The sequence below is a fragment of the Lucilia cuprina genome, chromosome 2 (genome assembly GCF_022045245.1).
Source record: "Lucilia cuprina isolate Lc7/37 chromosome 2, ASM2204524v1, whole genome shotgun sequence".
Classification (NCBI taxonomy): domain Eukaryota; kingdom Metazoa; phylum Arthropoda; class Insecta; order Diptera; family Calliphoridae; genus Lucilia; species Lucilia cuprina.
In genome coordinates this window covers 47,723,309-47,747,263 of record NC_060950.1, presented here as the reverse complement: position 1 = coordinate 47,747,263, position 23,955 = coordinate 47,723,309, and the positions used below count along the sequence as shown (strand labels likewise).

The window sequence follows — 23,955 nt, the reverse complement described above, 5'->3', positions numbered from 1 at the left end:
TGTTTGTTATTGTTGCTTAATATTTATTGATGATCGATGGTGGTTTTTTGTCACATTTAAACTCTTTGATTTTTTGGTTTTGTTTTTTATTATTACAATGTAATTTTTTTTCTCTTTATGCGTTTTTTTTCTCTCTTTATAAGTTTGTCGATTTTGGAAATAAAACCGACGTCATAATTCTTTGGAATTCTTAACACTCTTTTTCCAGAATTTATTAAATTTTTAATAGAAAAAATGTTTTCTTAGCTTTTTTTCAGTTTCACTGGCAATTTTTTAAGAGCAATAAGGGATATTTTGTTTTTAATTTGCACTTTTAAGAGATTTAATTATTTTTTTAGTGGTTGTTTAATTATTTTTTAGTGGTTGTTTATTGGCAAACAATTAAGAAACTTTGATAAGTTTTTTCATCTATTTATTGGCAAAAATTTTAATTTATTAAGAGATTTTTTCCTTTTAAATTTATTGACAAAAAACTTTTAATTTTTTAAGATTTTTCCTTTTGGGATTTATTGGCAAAATTTTAATTTTTCAACATATTTTATTTTTTTACACACACACTTGCAGAGATTTTTCACTTTAGAGAGTAATAAATAAAAATTTTGTGTTTTACTTACATTGGCATTGCAGTTTTTGTACTTGCGTTTTACCGACGGCAAATTTGTTTTATTTTGGGATGAAATTGCAAAAGCTTGGGAAGCTTCCTGTAGGGATTAGGCGACAAGTTCACTATTAGAGAAGGACGAAGGACCATGTCCTCAGACAGGATTAATAAATTTAAAGGACTTTATAATTTCTAAAGGAATGAGAAATTATAAAGTTAAGTTGTAGCGTGTGGGGAAAAAAGAGAAAACACAAGGGAATTAGTTTTAAATAAATAAAAGGGATTTTATTTATTAAGTTGATGCTCACCTTTGGCTGGTTTAAAAAGAAGTGAACATTTATTTCTTTTTTTAAATGCCTTGTTTCGTTAAGTTTAATACATAATAAGTAAAATAAATACAGTTTAGTTTTGTACATACGTTAACTATGTATATAAACTAGGGTTTACAAAAGTATTAATTTCAAATAAAAAACAAGGGAAAAGCTTACAAACTAATAATTCGTTTTATATAAATTCAATTAAAGAAAATAATGAAATAATAAAATAATAATAAATAATAAAATTCTAATTAACAATCGATTCAATATAATTGAATTCTTAATGCTAATTTGGACATTTATTGAAACATTTTTTAGAGTTTTTCCAATGAATTGCTTGACCTGTAAGCTATTGAACAATTTCCTAACAGTCGACCTTTAAAGTCTAAGTTCCTTGGTCCACCACTTAGATTGTTCTCTTTTGCGGGAAAGTACCACATATATGAATTAAATAAAAATTTCGTACATCGTGAAAACTGTTAGATAATTAAAATTTTTCATAGATAGTTGGAAATTTGCGAACTTGCAATAATTTTCTTGACATATTCATATGTAACATATTGTTAATCTGGAAAACTATTGAGTTAGTTTTTTTATTTATACTATTTATACAAAAAATATTGTATATCCCAAGGCATAAGAATATGTATTTTTTAAGAATAAAAGTATATATTAAATTTTAGCAAGTAAGAAAAAATATCATTAATGTAATATTTTAGAATATAAATGAAATACCACCAAGAAAAATTATAATAAACCTTGAGGAAAAATTTTATAATTTTGTAACTAAATAAATATTTTTTGATTAGTATGTATTTATTTTGGTTGGGGTAGCGAAGCACATTAATCCACCTCTTTTGTTGATGTCCTTGCTGCCCCATTGGTAATGATGAGCATTGGCATCACATCCTATCAAAAGGATCGCAATTTTTCTTTTCGCATATGCCGTCAGCTTACGCACCTCAGAGCCGGGTGGGTCAGTCGCCTCGTACGGCGTACATCGAAGCCAGTGTGAGCGTACGCCTACCTTTGGCTTCTCTGTTAATTACCGCTCCTAAAAGAATGAGAAATGAAAAAACCTAATTCATTCTTAGCCAGGATACAAGTATTTATCTTGTCTTAGGATGATAGGACAAATAAGGTGTAACCCTTGACCCTTAAGCCAAGAACCTTATTGTTGTTATTCCAAGGTTCTGGATAAGGGCCACGTCCGTCTGTGAATCGATGAGGAAGGTTACTAAATCGGCTGAAGCTGCTTCACAATGATGCATGTTTATCTGCACCACTAGCTACTTCTTTGGTTCTGTCATATTTCGGCTACCGGCACCTGACCAATACCAAACATATGACTTCTAAGGACTTATGATCCACAGCGAATCGTCCTTGCCAGTATTCTCCTTGCATACCAGCTAGTTCACATGTCTGTAAGAAGACTACTTTTCTGTTTGGCCAACACTGCCAGTATGGTTTGCAACGTTCTTATGGGGGTGGAATCCACGCTGTTACAATTAACCGTAGTGGCAGTTCGGAAGCCTATATCACCTCAAGCTTTGCTGCTGAGTTAATGTCGCTTTATTTGCCAATTGCCGATTTTAGGAATTCCAAGGAATTCTTGTTTCAGCAATTGACAGCATTAACACACTTAACCCAGTCTGCACCATCGACAGGATACATCCTCCGACAAACCCTCAAAGATGGCGATTTCATCAATCAAGAAATCGGTTCTGATCATTCCGATCAATGACTCCCACTTTAAGGCATTCATCAAAGCTGGTTCACTTCTTCGCCAACCCAGAACGTCACCATCGGGGCCGTATATTCTCTCGAATTTAGCGACGCTTTGTAGGTGCTTGCTGAGCAGAAGCCTTGTCCCGTTCCTTGCCTTCTCTTCCTTCGTTCGGCATGTATCATTAATATCTCATGGAGGGGCACTTCCCCAGCTTCTGTGTGGCACTAGTTTCACTAGACGAGGGTCTTCACCTCCAGAAGACCCTCGTCTAAGGTGGTCAGTACCTGACCTTCATTCTCAACAATTCTGGCATCGAGGTCAGTAAGGATAACGTCACCGTCCTCCCATGTACTGTACAACTCCCCATCATCACCCCTTTCGTCGTGTACCTATTCTCATCCTTGTTTGTTTTAATATTTGATTCCTCTATTTTGAATCCAACTAGTATGCACTTACAGACGGACGATCCTCGCAGTGACGGCGTACGTGGACTAGGCAACTACTTCATAACAGCGCTTTACCATGTCGCTGAGGGGAGCTGTTATCAACTAGCCTCTTTATGCACTGGCTAGCCATCCAGGCCCTCGGCACTGCTACCACTCACCTTAATGTGCATATATAAAGCTCTGTCTAACTGTAAAGGCCTTATTGCTCAAAGGCCCAATCGAATAACGTCATCATCTATGTCATGATAGAAGAAAGTAGGATTAACAGACATATACCACACTTACTATCTTGACAAGATGAGTAACCTTTAGTTGTACACTTCTTTAAAACCATAACCTCCTGTGGTTGGATACGATGTTTACTTAAGCCCTCGCATCACGACAAGATAGTTACCCTTGGTGAATAAAAGTTTATTAACTTTAAAGCGTTACAAAATTCTTTATTTACATTTGTTGTGTATGGTCATGGTTAATTTCACGAAAAATAATATTTAAATAGTGTTTAAGTGATTGTGTGTGTGAAGTTTGTTATTGAAACATCTTAGTTTATTTTTTATATTATTTATTTCATAAAATTTGCTTATAACTATTTTTTACATTTTAAATAAAAAAGGTGTTAAAAGTGTATAAAATATTTATTGAGTTTATAGTGATTAAATAATACGAGATTTATTAATTTCTATTATATTATCAAGTTCGCAATATACTAAACCTTTATTAATTAAATTGCCACACTTTGAATTGTTATTATGTAGAGTCCTACCGAATTCGTTAAATTTGACATTTCGGCCAAACCCGAACTTTGTTCGGTTTTCAAAGTTCGGTGAACACAAACTTTTTTCTTAAAATTTATGATTAAGAAGTAATATATTTATAACGTTTAAAACCAAAATATGAACATCCGGGAGATTTTCTTGAAGAGGGTCTGTAATTGGCAATTGGGTCAATTATCAACTAATTCCGAATTCCAGAGAGTAATAAATTTAAAAACATCTCTAATATTATGACAATTTTTTTTATTTGCAAAACTTTAAATAAAATAAAATATTTTTTTTAATTATCAGAATATTTTATGTAGTGAAAACCATTTAATGGATTTGGTTGGAGTAAGTGAAACTTGGCTTCGTGAAAGTGGATGAAACAATTTTAATAAATGGGTATCGTATATATCGTAATGATAGAGTTGTGAGGAGGGCCATATGTAAAAATATAGGCCCTATGTCTGCCTATATGTAAAAAATACACTAAAGTCCTGATTAATTCATGAAGAACATAATGAGACAGTAGTGGAGGGTACATTTGTGGAGGTTAGTGTGAATGATACTGTAAAGATGTTATATTTGCCACATTGTGGCCTCCAGGCATGATAAATATTATTAATGGGGGACTTCAATGTAGATTTATTTAGGTATGGTGAAATAGCCAGATGTTTTTGGTCAAATTATAATTTATCATTGATACATAATAACTTACCCACTCATTTCGAAACCACATTAATAGATTATTTTGTTGTTGCAAAGTTTGATTCCATTGCAGGATAATTTCAACTACCAGCATTGAACTTTTACCATTCGTTTATTTATCTATCACTTAACATAATTAAACAAATTTGTAATGTGCCGCTATATTATAGGGATTTTAAAAGTCTAAATATTGGAAATTGTTTCTGTGATTTACAAAATCTTGATTTTAGACCTTTGTATTATACGGCGAATCCAGATGAGCAGTTTAAATATTTTAATGACTTATTCTTTCAACTATTTGATAAACACGTACCATTTAGAAGATGCAAGGTAAGGGGGAAAATAAATTGGTTAAATCATCCTGAAATTATAAAAGCAAGGGAGTTAAGGGATATATCGTATAGTACTTACAGAGAATTTCCTTGCTCAGCGCGGTGGTCAGTTTTTTGTAAATATAGGAATAGACTTAAGAACGTTATGAGAAGAATTAGAAGGGAAATTTGTAGCCGAATGTTTAGAGAGTGCAATTCTAAAACTATTTGTAATCAATTTCGGGATGAAGGTATTACTGAGAATAGAAACGCAATTGTAGATATGGATTTGAATGAACTAAATAAGACTTTTATACTGTGTTCAGCTCCACCACAATTTCCCAAGATTTTATGAAAATAAAACAAAATATTTGCAAATTTAATGAGACGTAGATCTCTCTGTATTTATTTATTTATTATTATTATTTTACCTCGTAGAAGTAATAACGCCAAGAGCACGTAGTGCTTATGTTGACGATCAGAAAAAGGAGTTTTTTACTTTACAAAACGTAAATTGGTGGCAAACAATATTTAGGTACCGTTAACGGTTTACTCGTTAGAATTTTCAAACAAAGTTGTAAATAAAGCGGAGCTTAATAAGATTTTAACGTCGCAAAAAATAGTATTTGCTTATGTTATCAAAACAAGTGTAAACCATAAATCGAACTTGAACATTGCCGGCCACCTTGCAACTCTAAAGAGTGTTGGAATTAACATTGAGATCTATAGATTTATTATGTTTTTTTCTTTTTTGTTAATATATATTTTTTTTTCATAAAAAAAGTGATCAAAGTCTAAGGGATGTAGTTTTTCGCAGACTATATACTGCTCTCAAAGGGAGAATGGTTTTAAAGCAGACCATGAACTGGGTTCGTAGAAAAAGGGTTCCCATAGAACAAAGCCTATGGGATGTACTTTTTCGCAGACTACATACTGCTCTCAAATGGAGAATGGTTTTAAGAATACCATGAACTGGGCCTCTTAAACCACAAAGTGGTGTATTTAAATTTAGTATGTATATTAAAGTAGACGTAAATATATTCTTGTGAGCATTTTAGGTGATATTCAAACAAACGTTAAGAAGCGTTAGACCACTTAGTGTATTGTAAATTTGCAATATGTGATTCAAAGTCCCTGGGATTGGCTGGTCCTGTCAGAATCCAGCCAAATACAGTTTTTTGTGCCAATAATGACCCTAATATATTTTGCTGTACTTCCGGTAAAATTATACGATGATAAAAACCCGCACAAATAAGAATATCTACAGGCCTACTATCTAAAAGATTTGAATCCGCCATACGAATATTTGGCAATAACTTTTTAATATCGATGTTTACGGAAATTCAAGGCAAATTTCCCGATATTTTTGGTAAAACAAATGCGTTTGTTCTAAGGTTTACTGAAGAGTCTAAATCGGAACCAATTTCCACAGGACAATATTTAGAAACTCCAATAACTACATTATTGATGCCAGAAACTTGAGCGTGTGCAGAATGCGTGGGAAGTTTTAACCTTTTCCGTAATCGTTCAGAAATGTAAGAACATTCCGAACCCGAATCAATTAAAGCGCAGACCTGATACTTATTGTTATTATGAATTATATTTACCGTAGCTGTCCCTAATAGAACAGACTGGTTTTGACTCGTATGAAATACTTGTGAATTGGACGTATATGATTGTTGGTAGTGGGAGTTAGTAGGTCGTAGAACCGCACCAGAGTTCTGTTCCGTAGAAACAGTAGGTCTTTCAACCACAGAATTTTGGAAATGAAGCATCGAGTGATGTCGATTATTGCATATATAACAATTATTATTTATTTTGCAACTTCTGGCAGTATGTGTCCTCGAAAGACAATTAGTGCAGAAGTTATGCTCATTCACTGTTGAAATTCTATCAGATATTGAAAGACTTTTAAAACGAGGACAATTTCGCAAGTAGTGGGACTGATTAGGGCATAAAATACAAGAAATTGTTCGGGAAGAATTGTGAGATTGCAATGAAGATTCCATATTAGAGGAGTTTGTACCTTTAATTTCTTGAAGACATTGCAAAGTCTTCTTTCCTTCAGAAAATTATCTAAATCTTTCCATGAAGATAAACTTAATTTGTCTTTAATGCCCTGTTCCCATAAAATAATTTTTGAACTAGGTAGACGTTGAATACACATAAACACAATAATTGAGTCCCAATTATCTGTAGGCACATTATAAATAGAAAGTGCCGTAAGAAAACTATCGATTCCGCGCTGATGTGACCGACATTTTTTAATATTTAAAAATTGTAATAAAAATAGATGAATTAATAACTCGATATTAAACTACGAATTGACTACAAAATTTATATCAACAAACTTGATAATAGTCAAACTGACCGACGTAGGGTACCCAATATAAGGGAAGAACAGGAATACACCGTAATGTATTTTGTTGGTATAATTTACAGATGTAAATCTGTAAACAAACAAACGCACAAAAGAAAATGTAATGAAACACTTATTTATAATAAAATAAGATCAACAATATCGCTTTAAATTATTGTCCGTAGGATCTGAAAATATGAAGGACCAGAGTTAAGCGAATTTGAAAAAATAAAAGCCAAGATGATTTCAATGCTAGGTAGAATTTCTTTTATTTTAATACTTATTTCTTTGGAAGATCCAGACTGGCAACCCTAATTACATCCCAATTATCAAATTAAATGTGAAGAAAACTGTGAAAAAGTTGATTGCACTTTATACCAACCCCTTATTGGAGCTATATTATATCTAGGACTAACCACAATACCAGATATATTCAAAGGAATGTAGATCCACGTGTATAATATATCAAAGCTGCGAAAAATGTATTAAAATATCTAAAAGGAACTCAAAACCTAAAATTAAAATTTTGTATATATTATAGTATATTATATATATATATAATATATATTATATATATATATATATATATATATATATATATCTATATATATATAATTATATATAATATATATATCTATATATATATATATATATATATATATATATATATATATATATATCATTACATTTATATATATATATTTATATATATATATATTTTATATATATTATATATATATATATATATATATAGTATATATATATATATATATATATATATATAATATATATAACACCTTCTATAAATATACTGCTTATTTAAGTGCTTAATGCTTTTTTGATATCCAACGATAAATAAATTTAATATACAAAAGATACCTTAGGATAAATATGTGCTTTAAATTCAAAGAATAAAACTTGGCATCGAAGGTATGGACATCTAAACTATTAAAGCCTCTTTGATTTCTCCAAGAAAAATATGTATCCAGAGTATGATTTTCTATCAGTAGTACATCCACCTCGCATCCAATACATACATCCAATCCGCATTTGCATACCCGACCAATTTACTGACACTTTTACAAAATTTTAATTTTAGGTTTTGAGTTCCTTTTAGATATTTTAATACATTTTTCGCAGCTTTGATATATTATACACGTGGATCTACATTCCTTTGAATATATCTGGTATTGTGGTTAGTCCTAGATATAATATAGCTCCAATAAGGGGTTGGTATAAAGTGCAATCAACTTTTTCACAGTTTTCTTCACATTTAATTTGATAATTGGGATGTAATTAGGGTTGCCAGTCTGGCTGGACTTGGCTGGATTGTCCAGCTTTTTTGATGCTTGTCCGTTTTCACGCTAAAATTTAATTTGTCCAGCTAAATAAAATATTTTTAGTACACTGCAATAATTATACCCTACACCACTTTAGTGGGGATGGTATATTGGATTTGTACTGATGTTTGTAACATACAAAAATATTCATCCTAGACCCATCTTAAAGTATACCAATCGGCTTAGAATCGTTTTCTGAGTCGATTAAACTATGTCGGTCCGTCCGTCAAGCTGGCTGTCCATGTAAACCTTGTGTTCAAGGTACAGGTTGCAATTTTCAAGATAATTGGATGAAATTTGGCACGCACGCACGCAAGGATGAAGCCGAAAATGGTTAAAATCGGTCCATTATTTCACCTAGCCCCATAGAACAGAACCCCGAAAAGGGCTTCTGAGCTCATAATTATGTTAAATATACAGATATATCGATAAAACACGGCACAACTAAGTTTTATAAAAGTCTTGAGAAGCCAATCATTTGTTACAACGGGCTCTATAAATGCCGAAATTTACATCAAGGAATGTTTACAAAAAAGGCTGCTTCCATTCATAAGACTTCATAATGTGTCCACTTTTTTTTGGCCTGACTTGGCATGGTAAACAAGCCCTTGAGTGCTACAAGAACAATAATGTGGTATTTGTACCAAGAGAGGCAAATCCTCCAAACTGCCCGGAGCTAAGGCCAGTGGAGAGATATTGGGCTCTTGTTAAAAGAGAATTGAAGAGTACAAAAAAGGTGTCCAAAAGTGTGGTAGATTTTAAACGGAGATGGACTACATGTTCGAGCAAAGTGACAGAAAGCACTACAAAAACGTTAATGGAAGGGTTTCCGAAAAGGGTTTAAAATTTCATCACTAGTGATTAAAACTATAAAAATATTTTTTTTGTAAATTGTAATATTAATTTGAATCAAATAAAAAAATAAAGCTGTAAGTTTAGTGGTTTCTTTTTTATAAACATATATGTATGTTAAGAATTTTTCGATCTCACTCCTTATTAATCAGTATTTTGTTTCCTTCTAAATCAAAATTACCAAACTTTATTGCACAAGTCTTTAAAGGGTTTTCTTCTGACTAAAGATAAATTCTTCTAATTTCCAAATTAATGAAGTTAAAAAATCTCTTATTAACATACCTTTTTCTAAGGAAAACATTATTTATATGTCATCAGAATAAATATTTGGATTTCTAGATGAAAGAACGGTCACAAGATCATTTATATACATTGAATAATGGACCCAATATAGAGCCCTGAGGTACTCCACGATTCATACAACATTATTTATATGTCATCAGCATAAATATTTGGATTTCTAGATGAAAGAACGGTCACAAGATCATTTATATACATTGAATAATGGACCCAATATAGAGCCCTGAGGTACTCCACGATTCATATATTCAATACAAGATTTTTGACCATCTATCTGAATAAACTGCTGCCTATTGTGCAAAAATGAGTATATTACTTACAAGATGAAGAAGTAAAATAAAACTGATTATACATTTTTCTTATAAGCCTCCCATGACAGACAAAGTTAAAAGCTTTTGAATAATCTAGGAAAACAGCAATAGCACCAAGACCTTCATCTAAATATTTCCTAATATCCTCAACCATATCAATGACCAACGAAGAGGTGTTATGGTGAGTTCTAAAACCAGGTTGTAATGGTGAAATAAGTCGCACAGTATTTGGATGAACTAAAATCATATCATGTATTATGTTTTCAAATATCTCAGCAAAAATGGGCGAAATACTTATTGGTCCGAAATCATTATAATTCATTGGGCATTTGACCTTTGGTAAATGTATTACCTTAGCTAATTTCCAACTTTGAGGGAACTTTGATACCATTAAAATCGTGTTAAATATATGTTTTAAATGTTGCAAAATATAAGAAAAAATTATGATCAAAAACCGCATCGGAAGTTCATCATGTCCTACCGCTCGTAACTTAATTTTGCCTAAAGCTAAGATAATATCCAAGTCTAAGATTCGCGTTAAAGAAAAGCGACGTGAGAATCTTATTAAGCTCCGCTTTATTTACAACTTTGTTGGAAAATTCTAACGAGTAAATCGCTAATGGTACCTAAATATTGTTTGCCTCCAATTTACGTTTTGTAAAGTAAAAAACTTCTTTTTCTGATCGTCAACATAAGCACTACGTGCTCTTGGCGTTATTACTTCTACGAGGTAAAATAATAATAATAATAATAATAATAATAAATAAATAAATAAATAAATAAATAAATAAATAAATAAATACAGAGAGATCCACGTCTCATTAAATTTGCAAATATTTTGTTTTATTTTCATAAAATCTTGGGAAATTGTGTTGGAGCTGAACATTTGGTCCTAACGAACCTGATTTTTGTGTTTCATATACGGATTTTTGGCATCTTCACTCCATCATCCCTTGGAAAACATGCAGTCCACCGAAGATATATTTATTATTAATTTTTACGAAATTTCTACGAAATATGGTACGTAAATATATTTCAATTGTGAGCAAGTGATAAAAAATTCTATAGTTGTTTCGCGAACACACACACATATATTTTTTGTGATTTTTTAATTGGTTTAACTTGTTGTATTTGTGGATATTTTGCACTAATTTTAACTTTAATTTATATCAAAAAATATTTAAATTCTTTTGATCCTGTCTACGTGAAAACCCCTAAATAATGAACTTTAACTTTAATATTGAAATATAGAGGGCGTTTTCTTATTATCCGTTGTACTAAAATGAATTACATACAATCGTAATAGTTTTTTACGCTACATACTTGTTCTATTTTTAAGGTTTTCTTTGTTTTTATTAAAATTATTAAATAATGCTTTGATTGCTTCAATCATCGATAATTTAGTTTTAAATAAATTAAAAAAAACAAACTTTATTAATTAATTAAATAATTAATTAATTAATTAAAATGTATGTTCTATTTTATTAAATTGTTAAATTTTAGTTTAATTATAATTTTTAATTTGTTGGATTATTTCTGTAATTAGATTTTTTAATTTTCATAATTGATATCATCATTTTGTTAATAGGTGCAAAACTTGCTTGATACAAGTAATTTGATAATTAAATGCTATTTCAGATTATTTCACCATTACACTGACCAAAACTCAACATTAGACTCGAATCGGATGTTATACGTATGAAACTATAAATTTAATGGAGAAAATCTGCGTTTATGATTCTGTGTCCTTTTAACCCTCCGTCATGCACATGTTCCGATAGTCACGTACGTAGCGCATATATCTTGCGAGATACACTATATATTTCAGTACATTTATATGAAAAATATGCCATTTTAGTAAAAATATTACGATATCTAACAATATTTGTAGAGGGTACATGGAGACTCAAACCCCCTAACCAAAATTATAAATATATTAAAATCACAGTTAAATTCGTAAAATATCTGGCCAGATACATGCGAATGACGGAGGGTTAAAATTTTCCAATAAATGCATTTTTTAACATTTTTTAAATACTTTTATTGAACAAACATTCATAACTGATGCCAAGCGAACAAGAGGAATTGTAACATATTTTTGTCATTTTTATTTCATTTTGCTAGGATCAAATGATGTAGAAAATGTCTTTTAAAAATGTTTTAAACAATTATATTAAATACCTAAATATATATTAAAATATAAAAGTTTTAGAAAACATTTTTGACATTTATTTGTCCTGAATATATAACAAAAAAAAACAAACAAAATATTTTCCAACTCTTCTTGTTCCCTTGGTATCAAAATTACCATTGTTTAATCAGTAGAAGTTTTTTAAAATACTTTTAAAGTCCTTTAAAAAAGGACACACGAAATAGAAAACTTAAACGCATTTTTCTTTATTAAATTTATAGTTTTAGACGTATATCATCCTGTTCGAGTATAAAGATTTGTTGTCGGGCGTTATCACTTTTTTCACATACATCACATTTCCATTTATCATAAATTTTCGAAAGGATCATAATTATGAAAATAATTAAAAAAAAAAATATTGGACATAATCTTCAAAGATAGTTTTTCTTTATTAAATTTATAGTTTCATGCATATATCATCCTGTTCGCGTTAAACGATTTTTTTTTTTAATTTTTATTGGTCGGTGTTATCACATTCTTTCACATACATCACATTATCAATCTCTTTTCAATAGTACAAGTTCGTTTGTAATCTTTTCCAGCCTATAATAATGCTTTATGTTCATGGTAATTATGGTGACTTTTAGCCACTTACAAATCCCTTATTTAGGAATCCAAGAGGAAGCCTGGTACTAACTTTCATTGAGCTGTCTTAAACTTGCCAGTTTTTCCTGGGATATAAAACTAATTAAACTATAGAAGTTGTAATTTAAAATTTATGGCAAAAAAAAAATTAAAAATAATTTTCTTATGGCTTAAAGTTTTTTGTTTCATTTTAAGCTATGAAGAAACCAAAGTTGTATCTGCCTTGGTGAAAATAAAAAAGGTTTTCATTCTGTAATTACTTTTTCTTGTTTTTTTTCAGATTCATTAAACCTGTTGAGTAAATTTAATGTTTTATTTAACGACGGTATAAGTAGCGATAATTAAAATAAATTTTAAATGAAAATTATAAAAAAGTAAACACAAAACACTATTAATTATAAATTCTCAAATCGTTTGCTTAAAAGAAAAGTATATTTTTTAATTTCATACCTAGCTGCTGGAGATATTTTTTTATCAATAAATAATTTTAAGAGTGTTGAAGCTAAGGTGGCGATAAAATTTAAAATTAAAAAAAAATCAAATTTTCAATGAAAATGTTATTTCATTTTTTGGCAATATTTGTATAAAGTTTTTGTTTTTTATTAAAAACATGTGTAATTATTAACATTAAATAAGATACACATATATATACATTAATATGTTTATACAATATTGTGTTAATTATTGTTTGAAAAACAAATTAAATTAAATGTTAATTATATTTTATGAGGAGGTAATTAATATGCCACACAAATAAATAAACAAGTGAATAACTCGTGCTGTTGTGCGGTGTTGTTGTGGGCGAATAATGCGTTAAGAAGATAATTAGTTATGCTTTATTTATTGTTTATTTTGCTGTCATTTTTTTTTTTTTTTTTGTATATTTTCCATTTTTTATATCTAGTTTACTTAATGTGTGGTTATGTTATTATTTACAGATAGCTGAGAATTATTTCGAGTGCATTATTTTGTTTGGGTGGTATTTACAGGCTTTGAAAGAAAAATTTGTAAAAAATGGAATAAAATTATTAGGTTTTGTCAATAAAGAATAGATAATTATTTAACCATTTGTTAATAGATTTATTAATTACTATTTAATTAAACTTTTTTTCTTTCTGTAGGTTTGTTAAATTTTGTTATAGTATTTATTATACTATAACAAAATTTAACAAACAAAATAAATTTCAGTATGCATTTGGCTACTTTACTAGTGATCTTTTAATATTCCTTTGCCATTTAAATCGCTTGATAAATCATTATCAAAATAACCGAACTAGAAAGGTATTAATAAATTATTAAAACATTTACTCTCACAATTTTTGCAACAAACCAAAATTATGAATATTTTTTTTTTCTTTCTTTTATAAACATACCGACCAAAAGCAAATTTAAAATCAATAAAATATGCATAGCTTTAAAGGAAAAAAATTAATAAAATACATTTTTTTTACCAATTTGAATGGGTAAAAACATAAATTTAACTATAAACGGATATTACAAAATGAAATAGCAAAAATAGTACTAACAACGGAAACGGAAATGCATTTCGCATAATAAAAATGCAACACTGTAAAAATATTTCTATGTAAATGTTATAAGAACAACAGTTGTATTTTCACGCACATACAACAATAACAAAATATGTTATAACAAATAATATTATTAATAAATATGTATTACTTCAGTAACAAAAATTATTAAATATTCAATAGAACGACAGAAGTTATAAAAACTAAAACTACAAAAAAAAACACAACGGAAGTGTATGGCAAGGGATTTTTTTAGTTTTTTTTATAAAATATTCCTGTATATGAAAAAAAGTGTAAAAATAAAATATTTGTATGTGATAACGAATACTAACCAAAATATTTAAAACCTGAAAACTATGCTTTAGGAAACGTAAAATATATTTTTATATGTAAAATTAAAACTGACTGTAGATATATAAAGATCAAAATGGAACAAGTAAAAGCTATGCCGAATTTTATATACTAGATTTTTAATTGTTTAAAAGATTTTGTAAAGAAGAAAATACTGATATACATTTAAACTCTGTAAATGGTCGGATGTCAATGAAGTTTCGGCAAATTAAGAAATAAAATGTGCAGAAAATGTATAATAACAGTGTAAACTTACAAACTTTGTTCTTCAATACTGTCAGTAATGCTGTCAGTAATGATTCTAAGTATACTTGTGTGGTATACTTTAAGGTGGGTATTGGACGAATAGTTTTGTATGTTACAAGCATCAGCACAAACAAAATATACGAGATATCTCAAGAGCTCGTCGAGTATGGACACAAATAGTTCTACTTGGGAAATAATTGCATGATAAACATAAATAATGCTGTCACGCATGTTTCTATGCAAAAAAAAGTATTTTCTTTGTATGCAACTGTAAACCCAAAAAATGAATTTGTGAATTTTACGGAAATTTATGTTTTCATTTCCGTAAATGAAAATTTTTTGTGTGAGGGCAATAATTTATATATACTCTTTGTGTAACAGCCCTGCAGTTCGTGGTATTTGTAAAGCATTAGCCTTACGAGACACTCTCACAATTCAGATGAGGTGTAAATAACTGTTGAAGTGGTACGTCACAAATGAATAACATTTTGTACCTATCTAATAAGCAAAAAATATTTATACAATTCAATCATCTCCTATACATATTTTTTATGTTTGCTCCAGGTGTGTTTTTCTTTTACTATTTTTGCCAAGTAAAATCTTAATATCAAAAAATATTTAAACTATAATCAATATTTTATTACATTCCAAACATTCAGAGCAAAGGAAAAAAAATCTTAAGAACAATTTATTTTCTATTTGCCAAGTTCTTGACATTCTATTTGTTTTATATTTATTTCAAAATAAAACTATTCTTTAGAAATACAATAAATAACTTGTTTGTCTTCAATTTAAAATATACTTTTGGAAAAATTTAATTAAAGAATCTTTTGTTATTCGAAAAATTTGTGGTAAATTGAATTAATTAACAAAAAAAGATTTTTAAAAGAATAAGCAAAATATTTATTTCCTACACCACTATAGAGGGGAGGATATTATGCGTTTGTGCTGATATTTGCAACACACAAAAATATTCATCCTACACAAACTTTTATGTTTACCAATCGGATCATAATCACTTTCTGAACCGATTTAGACATATCCGTCTATTTCTCTGTAAGTCAGTCTGTCCCTCTATGTGTCCATGTTAACCTTGTGCGCACTCTACAGATCGCAATTTGCATGATAATCACAGGAATGAAGAATATTAAAAATTGTTAAAATCGGTCCATTATTTCGCCTAACCCCAAACAACCGTACCTCAGGCATAGGGCTTATAATTATGTTAAATGTTATAAGATATTTATATAGTGATATAAGTCTAAATGAAACCCTACACAGAGGGAAAATAGACGTACTAAAGTCTTTAATATTTTTCAATAACATCAGTTGTCAAAGTAAATACAAACGTACGACAACACTATGTGAAAATTGCAATAATTCGTTGTCGAAAACTAAATTTTATACACAACCGTTGTCACTATTGACAATGGATTATATCAATTTCGTTAATTTTCTACAGGTTTTATCCTGTAGAAAGTCCTCTTCTGAAAATGACTTGTAGGTCAAAATTCGCCTATTCACACTGGTACACAACGATTAAATTCTGAATCAATAACTTTAAATACACGTAAATCCCTCTACCAAAATTTATAAATATATTTACCATTGTCCCCATATAAACTCTATTTAAGAAAATTTGCTATTTTGTCAACAAATTATTAAAATATTTCGGAATTAAAGTAAAGGACAAATTAAATGCTTTATTATTTAAAAGTAATCCACATTTTCAACATACTCACTGATAAAGGGTATCATATGGTCAGCCAAGCCCTACAGGAAATCTAGAGATATTATTTGCAAATAAATTCTTTAAAATGTATTTCATAACAAATCAATATTCCAAACAAACCTCACCATTCATCCAAAATACTCTAACGAAAGAAAAGTTAAAAAAATATTTTTCAAAATATGTTGGTATTATCTGATGCGTTGGCGTTAAATCTATTTAGAGTTAAAAAAAAAATATAAATAAATCAAATTCAATGGTAATGACATTGTTATTTTTTTATAAGGAGTGAGATCGAAAAATTCTTAACATACATATATGTTTATAAAAAAGAAACCACTAAACTTACAGCTTTATTTTTTTATTTGATTCAAATTATTATTACAATTTACAAAAAAAAATATTTTTATAGTTTTAATCACTAGTGATGAAATTTTGAACCCTTTTCGGAAACCCTTCCATTAACGTTTTTATAGTGCTTTCTGTCACTTTGCTCGAACATGTAGTCCATCTCCGTTTAAAATCTACCACACTTTTGGACACCTTTTTTGTACTCTTCAATTCTCTTTTAACAAGAGCCCAATATCTCTCCACTGGCCTTAGCTCCGGGCAGTTTGGAGGATTTGCCTCTCTTGGTACAAATACCACATTATTGTTCTTGTACCACTCAAGGGCTTGTTTACCATAGTGACAGGATGCCAAGTCAGGCCAAAAATAAGTGGACACATTATGAAGTCTTATGAATGGAAGCAGCCTTTTTTGTAAACATTCCTTGATGTAAATTTCGGTATTTATAGAGCCCGTTGTAACAAATGATTGGCTTCTTTTGCCGCAAATGCATATTGCTTGCCATACCAAGAACTTTCTGGGAAATTTTGTCTGCTTTTGGGTCCTAAACTTTTCTTCAACATTCCCTCGAGCATCAGCAACATAAAACTTTTGACCTGGAAGTTGCGAAAAATCTGCCAGAACATACGTTTCGTCATCCATTATGCAGCAAGAATATTTTTTTTATAAAACTTGACTTCAATTTCCGTGCTCTGTTTTTGGCCTCTAAATTTTTAGCAGCGTTCCTGTCAGGAACTTTTTGAGCCTTGTATGTTTTTAAACCTGCATTAGCTTTAACTTTTCGTACCAAATAGTCCGAGCACTGAGCTAACCGAGCTGCTTTCCTACCGGATGTGTTGGGAGCTCTTTTGAAAATGCGTTCTATTTTTTGGCTTTAGAAACATCATGTGGACCATTCCTTTCATTCCATTCCAGGTTTTCTATCAACTGACAAGTTCTCCCGGTACTGTTTAATAACATTGGAAACAGTTTGACGGCAGACCTTTGTATGCTTGGCCAACTTTTTGTAAGACCAAGTTGGGTTTAGTTGAAAATATTTAATAATTTCAGTACGCACTTTTTTCTGGTCACTCATTTTAATCAGATTAACAAAAAAATTAATATAATTGACTTTACACATAATAACTGACATGTTTTTCAAAGGTAACATGATCAAAAAAAAAATCAAATAATACTTTGGTTGAAAAATGTAATGAAAAATGTGTGTTAAGAATTTTTCGATCTCACTCCTTAATGTATCAAGCTACAGGCTATTAGGTATTTATTTAGATGATAAATTGAAATTCGATATCAAAAAATGTTTTCATCGTATAATTAGATTTGTTTATGGGTTAAGTTTTTCGTCACATGTAACGGCCCAGGTATTCGAATTTTTAGAGACTAGTTTTGAAAATTTCTTAAATTTACGTTTATTTTTTTTCTTTTTTAAGGCATTAAAATTTGGTGAGCCAGAATATCTAGTTACTTTTTACTTTCTCGAATTCCACGAGAACATCAACATTAATATGTCCTAGGATTAATACTTTATTTATGGAATACATAAATTCCATACGATGAAAGAAAATTTTCAGGATGATTAGTGAGACAAGAAGAACATGGTACTTAAAAACTTTAAGAACTAAATTTTTATAAAGATTAGATTTAGTTTATATTAATCCTGCAATTTCGGGCGATAGGTAAAATTAAATTCAATTTTATATTCCTTTTACTTACTTATAAAAATGTAAGAATTGAGCATTATACTGTATTTTTATGATAATATATTTATATCCATATAATCGTTTTTGCCAATGAAGACTTTTTGATTATTAATGAATAAATAAATAAATAAATAAATAATATGATTATTATTATATTTTTACTAGGTTTTGCCAACAGATGGCTTTCCTGCTTTAGTTTGTTGTAACTGTAAGTCATATTTACAAACGTTCTGGAACTTTAGAAAAATGGCTCATAAAACAAACGCAGCGCTAACTAATTTTTTAACATTCTGCAACTCTCCTGAAAAGGTATGTACTGTATTTTTAATAATGTAATAAAAAATTTTACTTTTCCTAGAGTTTTAAAAGCTAATAGCTTTATAAAATTATATACACTGCAATGATACACTGCTTCAAATTATTCTCTGTACAGTATGTATTATAAAAATTTTCCATGCAGAAGAAAAACAATAAAAAGATACAACTTATTATTTTATGGTAAACTTTATAAGCATAGGGTTGTTATATTGTAAATATTTACAATTCATTATAGTGATGTAAAACTAATTAATGATTACATTGCTGGTATAGGTATTAATGACAGTTATATTGAAGGATATTGGTTCGTTTCGAACCAAAGTTCGATGAACTTTAGGTGTTTGAGGCTTTCTACATGTATCTAATTATGTTGAAAATATTAGTCCGCATTCTTAAGGGCTTGGTTTTAATCACTCCTATTTATACTGTACATAAATGACGTCCCTCGGTTTGTTGACTCTTCTATTTGTAAAACCTTTATTTTTGCTGACGATGTTTTTTTACTTTTTAACAATACTGTTAAATTTAGTGATGTGTAAAAATATTTACTATTGTCTGCAACTTGTTGCTCATTGGGCTTATAGCAATTTGTTAATAATAAACCCTGCTAAAACAAAGGACACTATGTTTGGTCCATCTAATCGTTTTTTCCTTAGTATGGAGATCTATTAAGGAAACACACAAATAAATGTAGTTGACCACATTAGATGTTTAGGAGTGACTCTGAAAATCATATTGACAATTTGTTTTCCAAAGTTTCTGAGATTTTGCGAAAGGTATAATTTATGAATTTGTACTTACCGTTAAGTGTGCGATATAATCTGGCCCATTCTCTGTTGTTTGGCTGCAGGTTTAATATTGCATTGAAGTATATGCTGTTACGAACGTCACTCTATTTAGATAGATTAACAGGGCAGCTAACATGATAGTTCGTTTTCTAATTAACATTAAGCGGTATGAGCATATTTCTCCATTTGTAAAGCTTTTCCTGGTTTGAGTTTTGATAATATCGTGAAGTTTAGAAATTTACTGCTTTTTATAAACTTATTAAGTTCAATTCGCCCATTTCTTTAAATATTTCATTTGTGTTCTCTAAATCCACAAGAAATCCGCAAATATTTATCCCGAGAATATCTTCTTCTTTTTGGGAAAGGTCGTTTTTTGTTCGTATTGCACGTTTGTGGAATGTTCTTCCTTACTAGTTGCGTATGTTTTCTCATTCCAAAAATGCGTTTCGTTTCAAACATATAATATACTTTTCTAACATTACTACCTAGACTACGTTGATCAGCTTTATCAATATTTTGTTCTTTGTCTATTTTTAACTATTTTCTACTTTTATATCATCTTCTAAATTTTATAATAGTAAAAATAGTAACTGAATGAAATATTTTTTTCTGACTAAGTTCATCTGTGTCAAACATGGAGATGATATAAAAACTTCGATATTATTTTATGTGACTATATATTTTTACATACATACATACATACATACATACATACATACATACATACATACATACATACATAAATACAAAAAAATACTAAAATGATTAATATATTTACGAACATATTCCTTTCGAGCTTTATTAGGACGCCAATATTTATAATGAACTAAATTCGTTTAAATGATTTCGGAAACCTTAAATCGGAACTATGATCAATATTAGTTCAGTTCGAAAACATTTTAGCAGAACATACTCATGTCGAATTTTATCCAAATATTATATTTTAAAAGTAAATTATGAAGTATTCAGTGATTTTCAGAAATACGCATTTACATATATCGAATTTTATCCCGAAAACTTTGATTGTCAATATGCGTTTAAGGAATTTTCAGAAATGGGAGTTGTGACCAATTTTGAATTTCACTCAAGCTTTGTTCACGGCTGTTATGAAATCCAAGTCGGAATTGGGAATTTATCAGAAATTAAAATCAATCAGGTGTCATGAAATCGTCTTGATTCAGCTGTTTTCTTTTGTTTACATTTTTTAGTTTAGTTAAATTTTCAGAAGTTGACGTATTATCCATTTTTTTTAAATAATTTATACAAAAAATGAAATGGTTGAGGCAGTACTTGCATTTTTATTGATGGAGGAAGAAAGTTGTCAACGAATTAATCGGAAAATTTTAAGGGATCACAGTAATCCATTGGAACTGCCAGAATCTGTGTAAGTAGAGATTTTGATTTGGCCGGGAAGTGGTTTTAACACTTTAGTGGTTTGCAGATTCATTGGACAATACCGTCTGAATAAAGAAGCGTTCGTAATGGTGTTGGACATTGTAAAAGAACCATCAACCATTCTCTGCGTGATTCAACTGGCTGCAACATTGCGATTTTTAGCAGAAGGGTCTTACCAAAGGTCAGTTGGAAAGTTGGTATTCGGCGGACCAGCGCCGTTTAGAGAATTCCTGCCAAAAAGAATCCACTAAATCTTTATCGCGTTTTGTGAAACCTTTTGCTATATCTGGGTTCTTCTCCATGAACTCTAAAAATAATGCATTCTGTGTTGCATTTCTATGTTTGCTCCCATTTGTGTCCAAAAAAATTGAATATTTATAAATTATTAAATTTCAGATGGGATTATTTCTGACAAAAAAACGATAACATCAGATTCTATGGCATCAAATTCTGATTACAATTCTGATTCGAATATGAAACCAATAACATTCGTTTCTATGACACCAAAATCAATTTTTGATCGGTTTCAAATCTGATTCCGAGAGCAATCAGATTCCATAACAGCCGTGATTAATTTCCGATTCGGGAAAATTTTTGTAGGGTGATTCGTATATAGACAAAACGGTTTTGTGTCGCATTTTATTAAAGCTTTATTAATCAATAAAATATTTGGGGAATAAGTTTACAACTTTTTTTGTTGAATTTTATGATAAAAATTGGAAAATTTATTTTAACAAAATATTAAATTAAAATCGAAAACAACTAAGATTAAAAATTAAGTTATGTAAAACGAAGTGTCTCCATATATACTTCCCTTCTAGACTAGCAATGGTACTCACAGCTAGTCGGTTGAAATAGGTAAGATCTATCGATATATTTCGAATTTTTCCATTGATTTTAACATGGAAATGTTTGTTGTTACGTTTTATAACAAAAAAAGGTCCGTTGTATGGTGGAGTAAGTGATGGTTTAATTCCATAATTTGTAACAAAATGGCTTTTTAAGTGTATGATGTGAGCTATCAACAGGACAAATAGAATTCATTTTACTGGCCAGCCATAAAAAATTCTCCTGGTAATTTTAAAGTTGTTCCAAACACAATTTCCGCAGGTAAAAACATGAATAAGGTTTAAATGTTGTTCGTAATCCCAAAAAAATAAGGGCAAACAAGTTGTCCAATTATCTGAGTTATTACACATTAGAGAACTCTTTAGAGTTCTATGCTATCGCTACACAATTCCATTTGATTGAAGATGGTAATTTTTAAGTGATTAATTCCAAGAAGTTTCGATAATTCATTGAAAAGTGTTGATTTAAACAGTTAAAATTCTATTTGGGATACCAAATCGAGATACCTATTCATTAATAAGAGCTCGAGCGATTGTTTCCGTATTGATATCTTTTGTTGCTCTCACACCAGTATGCGCGATTTAGAAATTATATTTTCTCGACAAAATTTCGGTATAAATGGTCCAACCAATGTTGTTGAAAATCACAAAATAGAATTTTATTCGAATTCGTTAATGGAACTGGTTTAAGTTTTAAAGATGTATTTTTTTTGATTCAAGAAACTCTTTAATTTGTGGACATTCTGTTTGTTCTTCAGCTATAATTTGTTAATCTATTATTTCGTTATTTGATTGAAGAGAATTTTTATGTGAAAGGGTATCAGTAGTAATATTACTTTCCATAGGAACGTGTAATATTCGTGTAATGAATTGACCGATAAAATCCAACCGGATTTTACGTGGTGAAGATGAATCATGCTTTTTCGAAAATGCGAAAGTAATTGGATCTGCCCATACTTCGAAATTGCATCCCTCCAGTGCATATATAAAATGTTTGATTGCTACATATATTGCTAACAATTCTCTATTTAAGGTACTATATTTTGACTGAGCATCCGTTAGTTTTTTTTTAATCCAAGTGGCTGAGGTTTATGATTAATAGAGTCCGACCGAACTTCAAATTTCGTTCGGTACAGAACACCGAACCCAAACTTCGATAAATTTGAAAGTTCGGCCGAGCCCGAACTTTGTTCGTTTTTCAAAGTTCGGTGAACACGAACTTTTTCTTAAATGAAAATAGCATTTATGATTGAAAAGTAATAAATTTAAAATCAAAATATAAACATCCTGAACATTTTTTGAAGAGGGTATTCAATTAGCAATTAGGTCAATTATCAACTAATTCCGAATTCCAGAGAGTCAAAAATTTCTAATAACAAACCATTTTTGTGAATAAATTTAATACTTTTATTTTTGGTTTGTAAACGATTTATTAACAATGATATAATTCTCTAAGAGCACGCAGAGAAAAAAACATGGTTGTGGTTATGATTGTAGTCTTAACATATCATCGTTATTGTAACAATTTTAAAATATCATATTGTGATTAAATACCGTCATAATATTTCATTGTGATATTTTTGTATTTATTATTCATTATGATATATTTTATTTACGTTTACGCATTAAATTTCACAACTATCGAAAAGAGGTATTCCAACAAAAAACTGAATCGTAAGAAAAAGAAGCAATTCAATTTTGTTTCAATGTTTTACGAATATGTGTTTATGTGACGGAGAGTCGAATTGAAATGCAGAATACCAAAGTTGCCAAACGGAGAAAATTTTGATTCGAATTGAAATGCAGAATAGGGGCCATTATGATCCAAGGTGATCAAAAATTTGTTTTTAACATGTATCGAAATCAAAATGAATTTTATCAAATTAGTATAATTACAA

At 29.7% G+C, this 23,955-nt stretch overlaps 1 protein-coding gene across 3 annotated transcripts in view; it reads left to right on the top strand.

Annotated features, from left to right (window-relative positions):
* The window catches only part of LOC111682451 (transcription factor stalky), a 280,671-nt gene that overhangs the window by 32,915 nt on the left and 223,801 nt on the right, over positions 1 to 23,955 (top strand). For all 3 annotated transcript variants that reach the window (XM_046945662.1, XM_046945656.1, XM_046945665.1), the window contains one exon: positions 18,874 to 19,017. In XM_046945662.1, the coding sequence (XP_046801618.1) occupies positions 18,874 to 19,017 (144 nt within the window). Of the gene's footprint in view, positions 1 to 18,873; positions 19,018 to 23,955 lie in introns of those variants that run through there.